This window comes from Uloborus diversus, chromosome 2 (assembly GCF_026930045.1).
Source record: "Uloborus diversus isolate 005 chromosome 2, Udiv.v.3.1, whole genome shotgun sequence".
Lineage (NCBI taxonomy): Eukaryota > Metazoa > Arthropoda > Arachnida > Araneae > Uloboridae > Uloborus > Uloborus diversus.
This window is the reverse complement of record NC_072732.1, coordinates 218609270-218626314: the sequence shown is the minus strand read 5'-3', so window position 1 is coordinate 218626314 and position 17045 is coordinate 218609270. Positions and strand designations below refer to the sequence as shown.

General features: G+C 34.3%; 1 protein-coding gene across 1 annotated transcript in view; it reads right to left on the bottom strand.

The window, feature by feature from the left end:
- Positions 1–436: 436 nt before the first annotated feature.
- Positions 437–17045, bottom strand: part of LOC129216819 (protein FAN-like) — a 68752-nt gene continuing 52143 nt past the window's right edge. Inside the window, exons 31-33 of the mRNA XM_054851036.1 lie at positions 15400–15502; positions 1546–1655; positions 437–601 (exon numbers count right to left, since the gene is read on the bottom strand). Coding sequence (XP_054707011.1) covers positions 498–601; positions 1546–1655; positions 15400–15502 — 317 coding nt within the window. The 3' untranslated portion in view covers positions 437–497. The remainder of the gene's footprint in view (positions 602–1545; positions 1656–15399; positions 15503–17045) is intronic.

The window sequence follows — 17045 nt, the reverse complement described above, 5'->3', positions numbered from 1 at the left end:
TCCTGGCCAATTTCGTGCCTTTTATTAACATCCAACCCAAGCATTAAAAAAAAAAAAAAATTCGTACCCAAGACCGTAGGTTCATCTGTGGGGGCGGTGGGGGGCATTCCTTAGCATGACCCCCCCCCCTCTAAAATGGTAGTCTGTATCCGCCCCACCGGTTAGAAGGTACGTGATATTTGAAACAAACCAGTTATGTATTTCAAACTTTGCCGATGTCTCATTTGCCATTCTAAAGAATGCCTAGAAAATGCGCAAAGTATGAATTGTTTTATAAATTGCCGCCTAGTATTAGACATTCCATAGAACGCTGGATTTCAGACTTCGTAACAGACATAACAAAAGACAGAGCAATGACGATTTGATCTCACCGACACAAAAAAAATCTCGTAGCACTTCTGATAGCAAAGAACAAAGATTAAATGGAGTCCCTGAATCCATTTTATTAACCAAACAATAAAAACAGTAATGTACATTGAGAAGAAGTAGGGCACATTTCACCGGGGGGTTTCCGCCGACCTCCAAGCGAGGACACGCAGGTCCTCCCCCGCAGTCACGAGCACACCACCGTCCCTGGACGCAGTCACACACGTCACGCCACCTATAGGATGGAAAGAGAAATACTATATACATTTGTAGTACACCTTGCCATGGATTTTTTTTTTTTTTTTTTTGCAACACTAGGATCATACCTAGGACTTTAAAACTGAAAGATACCTCTGTGGGAATATAACTCGATTTTAACGACCGAGCCACGCTTAAAGCGAACAATACTTTACATACACAGAGCTCTTAAAAATTGTGTGATTAAAAGTTGCTATTTTATGTTTCATTTTCATTCACATCATCATTTCTTTGATGTGCAGAAAAACTTTAAACTTATGTTCAAAACCAGGGGTTCAAATGACTCTGATTTTTTGAGCCATGAGTATAACAATAACACTAGAAAAAGACAATCAGACAATTCAGTGCACTAAATAAAAACTAACAGAGCAAGTCTATTTGAATTTTCAAATTTTTTTTAAGAGCACTCAGTTATAGCGAGCCAGGGCCGGATTTGGAAGTGTGGAGGCCCCGAGGCAACAAAGGAGTGGAGGCCCCTAATCAGGGTTCGAAAAGATCATCATATTTTCGAAAATATCCGATACTTTGATATATATCCGAATATTTTTATATATATGTAAATATCCGATATTTTGCATCGGCACTTTAATAGTAAATATATCCTGAAGTTACTGCTATTTATTTTTTTATATTATTATTATTATAATTTATAGGCTTGAAATTACTGTTTCTTATTTATATCTAAACATACATTTCATTTTAAAAGTGAAAGTAAGGATTATAGTAGGGGCCCCTTTGTTGTGGAGGCCCCAGGGCAGTAGCCCCACCTGCCCTCCCCTAAATCCGGCCCGGTAAGCGAGCAAATGTTGTGGTTGCTTTGTGCCCCTTATTGGCAAGTTCGACTGTATTGCTTCAATGCAACAATGCAAGAACGTCTCCAAAGCAAAAAAAAAAAAAACATTTTACATGAACCCTACACACCTTTGTGGGCAGACAAGGTTTCCAGTAGCTCCGCCTTGAAGAGATCCCAGACTAGCAGGTTTCCGGACACAGATCCCAGCACAGCCGTACTTCCGTCCCAGCAGAGGCACCTGTAGTCAAACACATTTATACAGTCAATTTTTTTATAAAATCTTCGTTCCTCCCCCTCCAACCTCTTTTTTCCCGTCAACTTCTTTTACCATTAAAACTTTTAACCCTTAAAAATAAGTAATTAAACGCAGGGTGTTTCATATTAAATGGGACAAAAAGAAAGCACTCGTGCAAATGATGTACAGTAGAGTCTCGATAATCCGAGTCTCGAAAGTTGGAGGTTCCGCCTAATTCGAGGTGCTTACTTTATATTTTCATTTACATTTTTTAGTTCCAAAAAAATGATTTTCATAAAAATCTGAAAATATTTTTTTCCTTGCCATTACATTTATTTAACTACAGGGTGATTATAATTAAAGTTCCATTTTTAAAATGCTGTAAAAACAAAACCACAGGTCAGAATGACGTCAAATTTGAACAGAATATTATCGAAGTCGGGGGAAATATATGGCAGAAGAAAAAATAATAGTTGGAATTTTTAGAAATAGATGGCGCTGTAAGCATCATAATTTAATTAAATCGGTTTTTAATTGTCTTGAGGCCAAAAACCGCAGAAAAAGCATCAGTAAAAATCAAATCAGTCTTTAATTTTTGTGGGACTGGCGCAAACGATGTTCAATGTGCTGTCCCCCGCCTGTTTTCTGAAACAATTTGAAATCAAGAAACAGCATGTTCCACAACTGATCAAAGTGTTTCCAGGGTTAGGTTTAGAATGTATTGCGCAAAGCGTGCCTTCAGCTCAGCAAAGTTTGCAATCGGAGCATTGAGCACAACAGCTTCCAGATAGCCAAAAGTCACACGGGTTAAGATCAGGTTATCGGGACGGCCAGGCTGTAGGGAAATGGTAACTTTAATGAGTCGTGCGCATACAGGTGTTTTGATTTACACATTTTGACACCTGCAGAGCCATTTATTGCTAAAAATTCAAACTATTTATTTTTCTTCTGCCATTCGTTTTCCCCCTTCTTCGATAATATTCCATTGAAGTTTGACATCATTCTGACCAGTGGTTTTATTTTTACAGCGTTTTGAAAGTGGAACTTTAACCCTCGTGGGTCCCTGGGGTCATATATGACCCAATGCAATTTCTGTTTGCTATATCTTGTTAATCAACCATTTCTTTTTAATGGCATTTTGTGACTTATTCTTTTAGTGTTTTATACAAAATAATGCTATTGTTTTGTTTTTATTTTATTTTATTTTTCCCGATTTTGCATTTTTTACACACAAGACCCTTGGGGTCACTGGCGACCCCACACCAAAAATTTGGTTTGCTTACCAACTCCTCTGTTCTTACCAAGCCCTTGTTTTCAACAATTGGTCAGTGGACACACTAAATATCAAATATCATTTCTGTTTCATATTTTCACTACTAGGGGCAGCACATTGTCTACTTTTGCTCTGAAGTGCAGCCTTATTTTGTTAGCGCCATTTCACTTTGGGTTAGACCATTCTGTTGTTGCTTGTAATATAACTTTGATAAGCGTTTGTTTTCATATAATTTTATGCTCTTTTTTGTTAATGCATATTGATTATGAGGAGAACTGTGTGGAAAAAACGCCCCCTAAGTGAAAAAGAACAGCTCGCTCGATTAGAAGATTCTGATAGTGATGAAGTCACTTCTGAGGTAAGTGATGCTGATTTTTTTCCATCGGACTCATCATTGGATAGTGAATCATCATCAGACTCTGATTCAAGTGATGGCAATAACCAGTTATTTACATCGAACAGTGGTTCGCCTAAATATATGCTTTCAAAAAATAAAAAAATTGAGTGGCGTGATACTCCATACGCAGGAATGGACGAACTTCGTCGGCAAATATAATAAAACTAAAACCGGGACCAACATCATATGCAACATCAAGAGCAACAGATGTAAAATCTTCTTTTCTGTTGTACTTTCCGCCTACCATTGAAAAAATTATTACAGATATGATGACTGTTGAAGGTGCTAAGATATTCGGTGATAAGTGGCAAAAAATCGATTATAATGAGTTGCATTGCTATTTGGGACTTCTAATCCTAGCTGGGGTTTTCAAATCACATGGCGAAGCTCTGACAAGTTTGTGGAGTGAAGTGTTTGGACAACCTATTTCGAGCTGCAATGTCTCTAAAGAGGTTCAAAGTGATATCTAGAGCCCTTCGTTTTGACAACAAAGATACTAGAGCAGAAAGGCGACTGAGTGATAAAATGGCTGCTATTCGAGAATTGTGGGACACTTGGGTTGAAATTTTACCTAAATTATACAATCCAGGAAATCATGTCGCAATCGACGAACAACTTGTAGGTTTTAGAGGCCGCTGTCCGTTCCGGCAGTACATGCCAAAAAAAAAGTCTAAGTATGGGATAAAAATATGGATTGTTTGTGACTCTAAAAGTGCATATGCATGGAATATGCTAGTATACACTGGAAAACCAAAGGATGGTCCACCAGAGAAAAACTAAGCTTCACGTGTTGTTTTGGATATGACCTATGGTCTCAGCGAGCATAATGTTACTTTCGATAACTGGTTTTCCTCTTATGAACTTGGCCAATTACTACTAAAAAGAAAGATAACTATGTTAGGAACAATAAGAAAAAATAAGCCGGAGCTTCCCATCGAATTTACTCACTCGAAGGGAAAGGAGGTGCATACCACAATATTTGGATTTACAACTGACACTACATTAGTAGCATATACACCGAAGAAAAATAAATGTGTCACTCTCATGGGCGTCACGGCCGGGGGGGTCCAAGGGGTCCGGACCCCCCCAATAATTGAGGACCGGAACCCCTCAATATTTGAAAATCGGACCCCCTCGATAATTGTCAAGATGAAATTCATTATTTTGGGGAAATTATTTTTGCTTTGAAGACTTTAAACACTTGCATAATACATAATTTACCATGTTTAATTCACATCAAATAAAACGAAATGAACATCGAAAAAAAATGAACTAAAAAAAACAAAATAGGTGATGTGTATAGTGAACGGAAAGTAGGAAAGTGAACTCCAATGACAAACCGTGGCTCTGCTCTCCGCGAAGGATGCTATAGAAAGGGGACACCTTCTCCCTAGTGCTAATAAGTCAACAGAAGTCAGACGGGGATCTAAATTTCTGCCCCTTTCTTTCTTATCTCGTTTCTCGGCGCTTCCAGGTTTCTGTTCCGAGTTTTGCCAGAGCAAGGGCTAGGTCTTAGCGCCTCGAAAGTAGGAACGGAGGGGAAAGTGCCAGTGACGTCACTAGGTACACTCGATCTGGGACATTTGTGTTGTGCGTGCGTGCGTAATTCCTCACTCTTTTCCCGTTTTTATGTTATTTCTTGAGGGTTAAGCTTCAAAAAGGAATGAAATACAAGGGTAAATGCTTTGAGTCCCATCGACAAGTTAATAAGCGATACGAAAAACAGTAAACCTGATTAAAATCTACAATACAAATTTTTAGTTTCTCTTGTGTAGTTTTGGATATTCTTTAGCCAATATTCCTGATTTAAAGGGGTAGAAAGCGGAAATTTCGCACAATAAAATTGAGCTTATAAAGAAATGAAAATAATTTACTGTGCTTGTCAAGTTTCCTCTCGTGTGTACATAATTTTGTCAGTTTAGGCTTTAAATAATATTAATAACATTGTTATTTCAATCTTGTCTCAAATAAAATGAAAGAGATAAGATTGATATAAGGAATAATTAAAACATATTTGAATTTCGCGATACCATTTGAATCTAAATACTGCCGATATGTTTTAGAGAAAATTATTTTTTACGAAGTAACTATAACTCTGAACAAGAATCTTAACAAACGTTGTTTTTGAAAACTGAAGTAGAACCTCATTAACCTCGACTAATATAGGATCCAGGTCATCTAGATTGTTTAAAACGACTTAAACAAAACAACCTTTAAATTCAATCAATGTACATAAGTAAAATACTTGAACACAGTAAAAGTTGTATTTTGAATTCAAGAGAATGAAATATAAAGCTGCATTAAAGAAAATTAAAAAAATAAAAATACAGCCTTACAAGATTACATTATTGTACTAACGCGTTCTTCATTTATACCGTATGTACATTTAAATGGTTTTCCCAGATTAATGGGTGTTTACTGAAATTATTAATCAACATTTTATTCACTTCAATTTATAAATAACGTATTGAAATTTAGCAACGTAAACCAAGTTTAAAGTTTCAATGATTATCGCCAAATTTATAAAGCTAACTTATTTGTAGACTGAAAAATTTCTTCATGTCTGAATTCTACAAAACATTACGTTACAGTAATTAATTGAAATCTTTCGGAATATTCTACAAAGTTTTCTTCTGTGATAAAGTCCATTTAAAAAAAAAATGTCGGCGTACCTTTTGTAATCAGAAAGTTTTTCGTTCAAATATCGGATTCTTCCAAATGTTCTTACGCGAGAAAAAAGTTCAACAGCTTTTTTATATAGGTCAGGAAATTAGTCTTCCAATACAGAAGAACAATTACCGTACTACCCCGCATTATTCGGCATGCCGGAAAAAGCGAGGTTGACCAGCACGCCGAGAAATTCGAATTGTCCGGCATGCCGGATAATTCGGGGTTTATTTCGCATTAAAACAAAAGTAAATTTTCCCGTTCCGGTCCAATCAAAAATCAAATCACTGTAAGTAAAAAAATAAATAAATCGCGAAAGTAACCTTTTTTCAAAATAAATGTGCATTTCATATAACATGTGCGTGCTATTTATGATAGGACATAACTAATGGATTTGATTACATGCCAATAAAGTAATCAGTTCAGAAACAATCATCGTTACTGCGATTTATTCATATTTTTTTTACATAAAAATATTTTAGGTTCCTTTCAGAGAGGTAAGTTTAATTTTTATTTATTGAAGAGCTATGGTAAATTATTTAGCACTGGTTTAGGGGCGGACTCTTACTGCTTAAATTTTTACTTACATAGTTTCAATTTGATTTTTATAAAATTATTTGTTATCAAACAATATTTTTCTTGTTAAACTAACAAATGGCATTGTTAGTAAATATTTTCACAAAATTAAACTGTTTGTTAATATCAATAAGATATGAAAAGAATTCATATTCATTTTTAAGCTGATCATATATTTTTTATATTATTATTATTTTTTTCCTAACCTCGATTTTTCCGGCATGCCGGAAAGGACCAGGCAAGTGTTATTGAAAATCTGGTAACCCCCAAATTTTGCGGCATGCCGGATAATGTGGGGTAATACGGTAAATGGCCAAGCTTTTGTACAATCACAAAAACACTAATGTATCTGATTTGAAAGCTTTAAATGATCACAAAAAAAAAAAAAAAAGAAAAGAAAAGCTCCTACAAAAATAGATACACGATTGAAATAATCACGATACGGTGCTCATTTTACATGCGAATTATTAATTATTTTAAGCATGGGGATACAGTGTTCAAGAAATTGTTTAGTTAAATCTATTGAATAATATTTACAAAGAAATTTTATGCATTACATCTAGATATTGTAATTTTACGGTTGAAGGAAACTTATTACGGTCTCACAGTGCCGTTAATAAACTTATTAAATATCATTAACTTGCAATGTGACAGGGTTGAACCAAATCCTGCATTAAAAAATAACTTCGTACACCACATTTTATGAAATTTGCCTAGCTCTTTATCTTAACTTTTTAAAATTCTTCCTCCAATTATTTATTGAAGCAGCTTCAAATTTAGTATTCCATAAAAAAAAAGCATTTAAAAACAGAAAAGAAGGTTGTATTCTCAATTTTTTGATGTGTTTTGAGCTCTTTGAAAATTTTGAAGGAAAGCTTAAGTTTCCAGAACTTTTTCAGTACTAGGCCATCAGCACGTGAAGGCATTTTCAATACTTTCAAATATAATTACACACAAATATTTTCGATTCTAAAAAATGTGACCTTTAATGTCTACTTTAGCATAACGTGGAGGAAAAATGACCTGCAACTGATCTAGCGCAGGAGCATATTTCTGAAAAAACCCTAGTCAAATGTTATGAGACATTTCCAAATTAAAAAACCTTGAAAACAATATTCATATCCTTATTCATAATAAGTGATTTTTAACCTTGTCTGGGATTGGCCTGGGCCCCTTCAACTGCTTCTTTAACAACCCTTGTACAGAGAACAAATTTTTAAATTGTATTTTAGCTAAGGCATACAGCAGTTCTTTGGGCACACACACAGACACACTGGATTGTCCCGCATAAGGCCCCTAGACCCGCGGAGTGTACCCGATGACGTCAAAAACGAGTTTTCTACTCTCGCTGTCCTTTCTGCGGTGGAAGGGAAAGATCAAAGGATTGAGCTAGCCCTTGTAACTTTTATGGCCCTGGAGTTTTGCAGTGTTTGTTTCTCCGATTCGATTCAATTTATAGCGACCCCGATGTTACCCAAACAAAATGAGACACCAGACCACTTTGGCGGTTTTTTGCAGCTGGCAACAACACCCTGGCCAAAGGATGCACAAAAAGTTAGAATACCACTTAGCTGGTCAAAGGTTAAGTTTGGGGTAGAAAGGCAAAGGACGTGTCATGTGTTTGACATTATTCAACACGTGGCTTCAAAGTGCCTTACCGAAGCGCGGTTTCTCAAATGGGTTTGCGGCATTTCAAATTTGACCAAAAAAGCGTTACGTTATAGAAAACAAAGAGGAGGAGTCTAAAAATTAACGTGCAATTTCAAAAGCAAATCGTAAGCCAGCATAGCGATGGATACTGTGATGTCACTTCCAATAGACCAACGAAAAAAGGAGCGCAAGATGACCAGAAAAAAAAAAAGACAGAAATAAAAGGAGCTTCCCTATTTTGAAACGTTCCGACAAAAATAAAGATAATTTCATGTGGTCTTTTGGTCTCCTTGAGAGTAGGTGACCCGAAGAACGCTCCTATTTTGGTAAAAATAATTTTTTTTACATATTCGATTATGGCTATGGAGAGATGGCTTGAAACGGTAAAATGTAGCAAACCTTCTACATCAAATGAATCTGAGCAATTTTTAACTACTGAATCATCATCAACATCCACGGAACCGTCTTCAAAAAGTCAAAAGAACGTGATAGGTAAGTACCATTCTGTTTAGTGTAATACATGCAGGGGCGCGCCGATTTTATACTATTCAGATGGGCTTACTTCTCGATTTTCCGAATGAAATTCCTAATTACCCACATCACTACATCTAATGAAAATATCTTTTTGATGCATTATTTCACAAAAAACTACTCGAAATTTGAAGACTCGTCAGACAAAATTTTCTGGGAAAGGAAAGTTTATGAAAGTTCGCAGTGACCTCCTATCGAGTAGCCCCTGAATACCTGCTAATCAGGTATGCTTTACAGTCAATATTTTGACATTATGAGACCTATCGAAGCTAATGTGTTCAACTTTCTCTCTCTCTTTTTTTTTTTTTTTTTTTGAAATGTTTCATCTTTTATAAATTTTAATGGAATAAATAATACTCCTTTTAGTTATTATAGCTTAACAGAAAACTATCCATTAATAATCCTGCTTTATTGAACAAATTTTATTGAAGAAACCATTTTAAAACTTATTGTCACGTGTCAGAAAAAAGCAGTTAATTTCTCTATCTCTTTCCCATCGTCCGCTGATCAGAATTCAATTATACACCAAATTCTGTTTGTTCTCATTGTAGGCCAGTACTTTTCAATCTGTGGGGTGTGCCTCTCAAGGCAGGCCTGTCACTTAAAGAAGATCAGGAGGGGCAGTTTCCCTGCTGACTTTAAGAAAAAAGAAATTAATGTATTTACATGGGCATGGTTTTTGCTGTTTTTTGGTTTCATATGCATTGAGTGTATGGAGGATTCAACAAAAAAGCAAAATTTTGGTGCATTTGTTACAAAAAACCTGAAAAAATTAAGAAAATACTTTAAAAGGTTGCATTATTGAAATATGATATCATGAGAGCTTAATTATTTGTGTCTTTTATTTTTGTAGTTGTGTTTTTCGTAGGTTCGTGAATGTCATAACGGTGAATTATATACTTTAATTTTTGATTAAAAAACATCAAATTAAACACCTTCGAATCCAACTTGTGGCAAGAACTTAGAGCTGCAGGATTTATCACTATGTAATATAAAAATTTAATTATACCGTTGTCGCAGCTTATATGAGTCACATTTTGTTCTAAACTTCTTTGATTCCAAAAGGCGGCTGATTCAATAAAACTGGATTTCGTTTTTGATGATTTCATTCATTAAGAACAGTTAATTCGATTGTCCACTTTTTTAAAATGTTGAAAATTTGGTGCGACTACTCTTGGTGTGCCGCCCTTCGTCGTGTAAAACTGAAAGAAGCTTCAGTGCGCTGCGAAAGCTGAAATTGTATCTTCGGTCGACTATGACACAAAAGCGGTTGAATCATGTTACTTTCACAAAAACATCTTGGACGAAATTGATCACAAAAAAATAGCACGGATATTCGTATCCCATGTGCAGTCTAGAAAAAATGTAATTTTTGGTATTTAATTTTTTTAAACTTATTGTGTAATATGTAAATCAAGATGTTCCCGTTTAAAAGTATTGTATTAAATGTAAACCCATTTCTATTTGATGATGTCAAGTATTTGTCTTATATATATATATATATATATATATATATATATATATATATATATATATATATATATATATATATATATATATATAAGATATATATATATATATATATATATATATATATATATATATATATATATATATATATATATATATATATAAGATATATATATATATATATAAATGAATGTTTGTCTGTATGTCATCCATTAACTCAAAAACTACCCGGCAGATTTGGCTGAAACTTTCACCGTTTGTTATTTTTGGTACTGGGAATGTTTATAGACCAGTTCGAAAAAAATCCGATCGATAGTTCCTTTTTTATTCCAATTTAAGTTACAATCCATTGGATAAATACGAATAAAATGATCGGCTGCAGAAATTAATTCGAGTGAAAGATCTCATTGATAAGAAGTTAGCTGTTGCCATTTTTCTTGAGTTTGAACAAATAAATTCTTTCTTTATTGTTTTCATGCAACGGGGAGATTTAAAACTTTTTCTATTTGATATTTTTAGCGATTGATTGATCTTGCAAACTGCGTGAGTACAAAATTTGAGTATAGTCACGGCTTCACTTGATACCTGGACCGATTATTATGAAAATTGCTATATAAATGTATTTTTCCACGGAGAAGGTGCATAATATGCTCATTGAAGCCACTCGCCACCAGGTGGCACTGCAGAGTAGCAACTTCTCCCCTGTTCAACCGATTGTCATGAAAATTAGTATAATGATATATTTTTTTGCTGGCGTAGCAACGCGCGTCGGGTACAGCTAGTATATATATATATATATATATATATATATATATATATATATATATATATATATATATATATATATATATATATATATATATATATATATATATATATATATATATATACACGAATTTTTCTTAATGCAACTTGAAAATGTCAGAGTTAGAATGGTCCCCCCCAATAAATTTCAGCTGACGACGCCAATGGTCACTCTAATTAGCACCATGCATAACAAAGGCGATATAAGTAATAGATCTGATAAAAAACCAACAATGATATTGGATTATAATTCGACAAAAAGGGCTGTTGATACTTTAGATCAAATAGTAGCAACTTACACTTGCAAAAGAGGAACTGCTCGGTGGTCAGTAGTTCTTTTTTACAACATAATTGATGTATCTGCTTATAATGCTTTTGTGGTTTGGCGTGAAATTAATCCTTCATACCATGAAAACAAAAAGAATAGAGGAAGGTATTTTCTGGAAGAATTAGGTTATGAACTAATAACCCTTAACTACATAATAGAAAATTTCTCCCAAGAACTGAAGCAGCCGCAGCAATTGTTAAGAAATCACAAATAGATACTATGGAAGATTCAAATATGAGTAGATGCAAGACTAATGCAAAAAAAAGACTTCTGTCCAAGAGAACTGGGTAGAAAATACAGTGATAAATGTCATAAGTGTTTGAAATTCACTTGCAAAAATCATTTGTATCAGGTCTGTAACAGTTGTAAATAAATCTACAGCTATTGTAAGTTTTGCTCTGAAATTATTATTTTTAAGTCAAAATTTAATTTTACTTTGATTGCATTCTTTATATATATTTTTTTATCATTAAAAAGTGTTTAAACTTAAAAATTGCATGTTACATTCAATAATCATAATAAATTTATTAAAGGAAACTTTGGGGTAGTATATGACCCCAAGGGTCTTGAGTGTAACCGAAATGGGAGGGACCCACGAGGGTTAATTATAATCACCCTGTAGATACAGTAACTAATGAAAAAGGCCTTGAGAGGTTGTTGTGAAAAGCACTCCTTAAGTAGCACGATATACGTGTAGTCATCGACTGCATAATATAAATTACGAAATGCATTGAAGAAGATAACTTGATGCATGAAAGTAACATTGATTTGCCGCAAAGATTGTGTAAACATGCCTTTTGGAATATTAGAATACCTGATGATAGTCAAACAGGAAGGTTCAAAACTTGACACCTCGCAAGTAATGAAAACGAAAGACGAAACAGAAACCTTCTACAACGAGCCGTTTTTGTGGGATGCGAGATACATATGCTCAGAAGCACACATTATAAAAGCGTTATGACAAAACTCATTGAAATGGATTCGGTCAAAGTATATGTTTGGATTTGCTCGGGTAAATACGTACATGCAGACTTCATGGGAAAAAGTCCAAATTCATTTAGAAGTAATTAAAAACGAAATTTATGTTGAAATTCCAGTAAGAATTTTTCACGACAACAATTCTACTTTTTTTTGTGTAAGGAAGTAAAAGGGGTTACTCCTTATATCATCAGAAAAGTGTAAAAAATTAATCCGGAAGAATTTTCCAGATAATCAGAGCTTTCAGCAATCCAAAGTGGGATTGCTGAACATGAGCCCCAATTACCTCAGATTTTCGAGACTCTACTGTAATTATTTTATTTTTATTAATCAAATTAACAGCAAAACTGTAATTAAAATTAATCAAGTTAAAATTATTCAAGTTTTATATCGTTCCATGAGTGACCCTCCAGTCACATGACTGACATCTATGCAGCATTTTAGTTTCTGCCATCAAGGTAGAGTATGCGCTGATAATGATGGAAGCACGTTACTGTCTGTTTCAGGGTGTCACCTCATTTCCCCAGGACTTCCGGGAGTAAGTTCGGGAGAAATGGAGGCACACCTTTGAATAATAATGATATAAAATAATAATAGTGTGTTAATAAAAATAAAAATAATAGTAAAGTTAAAATTAAAGTGAGTTTCTAGTATTCCAAACTAGGTTTTGCATATCCAAGCACTGGTACACACTTAAAAGAATATTTTTTAACATTAAAGTACTGCATCTTATAGCACTGAAACAGATATTAATATTTTAAAAAGACTTTTAAATCACGCAATTTGCCACCTCTAAAATTAAATTGAATTTCTAATTTAATTCTAAACTATGTTTTGCATATCTAAGCACTGGTATACTCTTTTTTTTAACATTGAAATAGAGTGGATCTTAAGGTGCTGAAACAGATATTCATACTTTTTAAAAAATGTTTCAATTTCGTACTCTGCCGCCCCTAAAATCTGCTGTCCTAGGCAGCTGCCTAGGTCGCCTACCAAAGGAGCCAGGCCCAGGGCCGCATCCAGAAGGGGGGCCTGACGGGGCCCCCCCCCCAAAATACAAAAAAATACAAAATGTTTTGTACCGTAAAACAGAAGAACGTTTTTTTTTTTTTTTTTAAATTCCTAATGCCAGAAAAGAAAAATGACAGAAAGTTTTTTTTATTCTTAATTTTGCTACTATTCAAAATTTATAATATTTTGAAAAAATACAGAAAAAGCAGTTCTAGTTCTCGTTAGCTGCAAGGCACACTTGAAATTTAGACCTTTAATTAGGACTTCCTGCTCTCTTTCCCAATTCAATTCAGGGCAGTCCAGGGTTAAGGCAGGCTCTTTGTCAGTTCGGTAGACTTGAAAAGTCTACTTTTCAAGTCTACCAAACTGACTTCTGTGCACTTCCTCCTCCAGGGGCGTGCACAGAAATTTTGGGGCTGTCACATATGCTTTTTTGGGCCCCCTCCATATTGTTTACCCATATTTTCAACCCTAGGTATAAAAATATTGGGCCCCATTTAAGCTCGGGCCCGGGCCAACAGGTGTCCCTTCTCTCCTATATGCACGACCCTGCCCTCCTCCCCAAAGGCTGGGCCCCTAGTTTCCGATTAGGCGAGTATCTTGTTACCAAGATGTGCCAAATTCAGCTCCTTGATACATCCTGAGTAAAAAAATGCAAAAATCACGATTCTTGCGTTTTTGTAGCATAATTTTCAAGATCATTTTTGTGACTGATATGTTTCTTGTCTTGCATTTATTTAATGCCGAATTCAGTATCATGGAAGTTCTTTTGTTATTGCTTTTTTTTTTTCTTACTTCTACTGCATACTGTTAATACCTGTAGTATGAGAAAAAAAATAACACTTACTCTACTCTCTTTCATTTTCTGCACTACTTGTGATTGAAAAAAAAAAGTTTGTTTCCAGAAATATTTCGTTGCATTTATTTTTAACTTAAAACGGGTGTGTCTTACAAGGTTATAATCATTTTGTAAGACTGCAATCAACTTCTGAAAAGTGTGAATAAAGAGATTCAAATAATTTCAACTGTTCGAGAGTCTTTGAAAATTATTTAAGTTTTTGAAATTCCTTGAAAAGTTCTTCAATTTTGTATCTTATCAAGAAAATAAAGTATGAATTGTCCAAATGGCCAGAATATTACTCTTCCGTTCTTATTTTCTGAATGTCTACACCATTTCTTTTAAACTATTTTGTACAATTTTCATACTGTAGGGCATTTAATGAAAAATAAAAAAAATGGGGGTAGGAGGAGTGATCAAAAACAAACTTCACTAAAAGCCGATACGAGCAGATAACGAAGTGCTTCTCTTTTCTCCTCTCTCGTTTTTCTTCTCTGTCTATTAAGTTCCATGATTTGTCGAACAAGCAATTTTTATTTTGCTTGATCTTGATTTGCAAAAGAATGTATAAATTTTAAAAGACTTTATTTGCCTATTTTTTCTTCATATTTTTGTAGTCTCAATTACCTAATATAAGGCCTCAAAATAAAGATTTTTTTTTCGAAAATTTCTCGGGGGGGGGGGGGGAGGGGAACCCCCGGACCCCCTGAAATTGTGGATGTTCTATATCCAACTTAAAGGGACACCCTCCTGTTATCCTTACCACTACAAGGTGAATAAAAAATATAATAAGAAATTAAAATAACAACAGTCCAAACAGTGTGGAATCGTTAAAAATCGAGACAAAAAGTCTTCTATGTTAACATTTTTATGCGTTTGGTGTGTCTATATATACTATATGTGTGTGTGTTAGGACAATGTGCTAATCCGGGCCCCTCCCGAAAAAAATTTCTGGATATGGCCTTGGCCAGGCCTGGGGCCAACACAGCAATGACATATTGTTTGCTCTGAAACGACCAATCTAGCTCTATTTGAGTTACTGTAAATATAAATTAAATCTCAAAATATTTTTCCGTTAGCAAGCTGTAAAATCCTTCAAATCAATCTTAAGACATCATTCTCTACCCCTTCCCCCATAAACAAATTGGATCATTACTTCAGAAATTATGCTTAAACAGTTTACTTTAAAAATATAACATAGAGTTCAACTTTATACAAACTCACCTGAGCTGTTCTCCGGCTTCTGCGCTAAAAAGAAGGGTTGCCGTCTGCACGTCAATCACCTTCAGAGTTCCGTCACTACCACACGTAGCCACCTTCTGGCCATCTACAAAACGGAGAAGACGTCTAGTGCAACTTCCCTTTTTTTTTAATATCATACATGATGCTGCCATATATTTCTCACAAAAATACCTCTAATGTCATTTGCACTAAAATCAGTGGTATATTAGGAGAAATAAAGCAGAGAATAATTACCAGGAAACCATAAAATTGTGTAATAATGAAAAAATCAAAGTAGGGTAAATGACTAGTTATGGGCATCTGATCAGTAATAGGCAGTTTTGTATTAGATTGTCAATATCAAGCTTGAAATCAATATTCAGGGAACACTATCAGTAGTTTCACAAAATGGCATCTTTCAAGAACATCCCCGCCACATTTTCCTCGAACATAAGTTTTATCCATGTTTGAAAAAAAATGCTCAAAAAGGAAAAATGCAATTTTTTTTTTTTTTTTTGCATTTTAGTTTTTGAAGGGGTATCTTTTTTGGGTACCTAACGTTGCACTTTCTTATAAGATTACAGTTTTATTGGTATGTGCTCATTCCCATTAAGATATTTAAGATCCTTTCTTACTAGTGTGCCCACAACTAGTCAAGTAAAATTCAGTTATGGGCATATATGACTATAATTGATTTTTTGGCCATTCTTACTCCAAATTATTATTTAGAATTGATGATAAAACTAAGTTTCATTTGGCAGAGGATAAATAAAAAATGCAGCAGTAGAATAGTTTTATTTATTTATTTATTGTTGTTGTTCAGACAAACCTTTCAAAGGCAATTTGTCAGTATCCATTTCTTAATTCTAATGTTGCTCGAATTGTCAAGTTGAAATTAGATTATATTGTAAAAAAAAATAAGTGCTTGAATACGGTTGAATACTTTTTATGTATTTTCACAAAAAAGTTGAATTCAGCTAGTATGGCCATCACTAGTTTTCAGTATGACCCTATCCAGGGTTGCCAACCTTGGAGAAACAATTTGAGAAGCATCTGCTGATTTTGAGGAGCAATTTAAAATTTTGCTGAGCAGCTCGGAATTTTGTTTTAAAAATGAATACAAATCAGGGCCCAATACAGGCTGGTTTTGCTACCGTTTTTCGGTACCTTCACAAAAATCTTGTTTTGAAATCGGTACTTTCACAAAAGTCAAGTAATAAAATCAGTAGCTTCACAAAAACATCGAAAATTTCACAAAAATTCGCATTTTAAAATATAAAATTTGTTTCTCTGTTTAAAAACAAAATTTACTCATAAAATTCTAAGCTGGTTTATAAGAGCAATCGCTTAAATAGAAACCTTTTTGTAGTATTTTAACTAATTTTTAGCTGTTTCTCGCCAAAGTGTATTTGTGCTATAGTATCGCAATCTTTCAACATCTGTTTTGGGAAACCGTTTTTCTCATAATTTCCTATATTGTACACAGTACATAGCCCATTAAGCTGAAACTACGATGGTATTTTTTGTACTTCTTAGGTTTTTAGCTCCCCCCCCCCCCCTCAAAAAAAAACTAGATGACATTGACACTTTTCGAACTAAAATTTCACTTATTCTACATATCTTTTACAAAAATGAGGATGCCTCTTTCT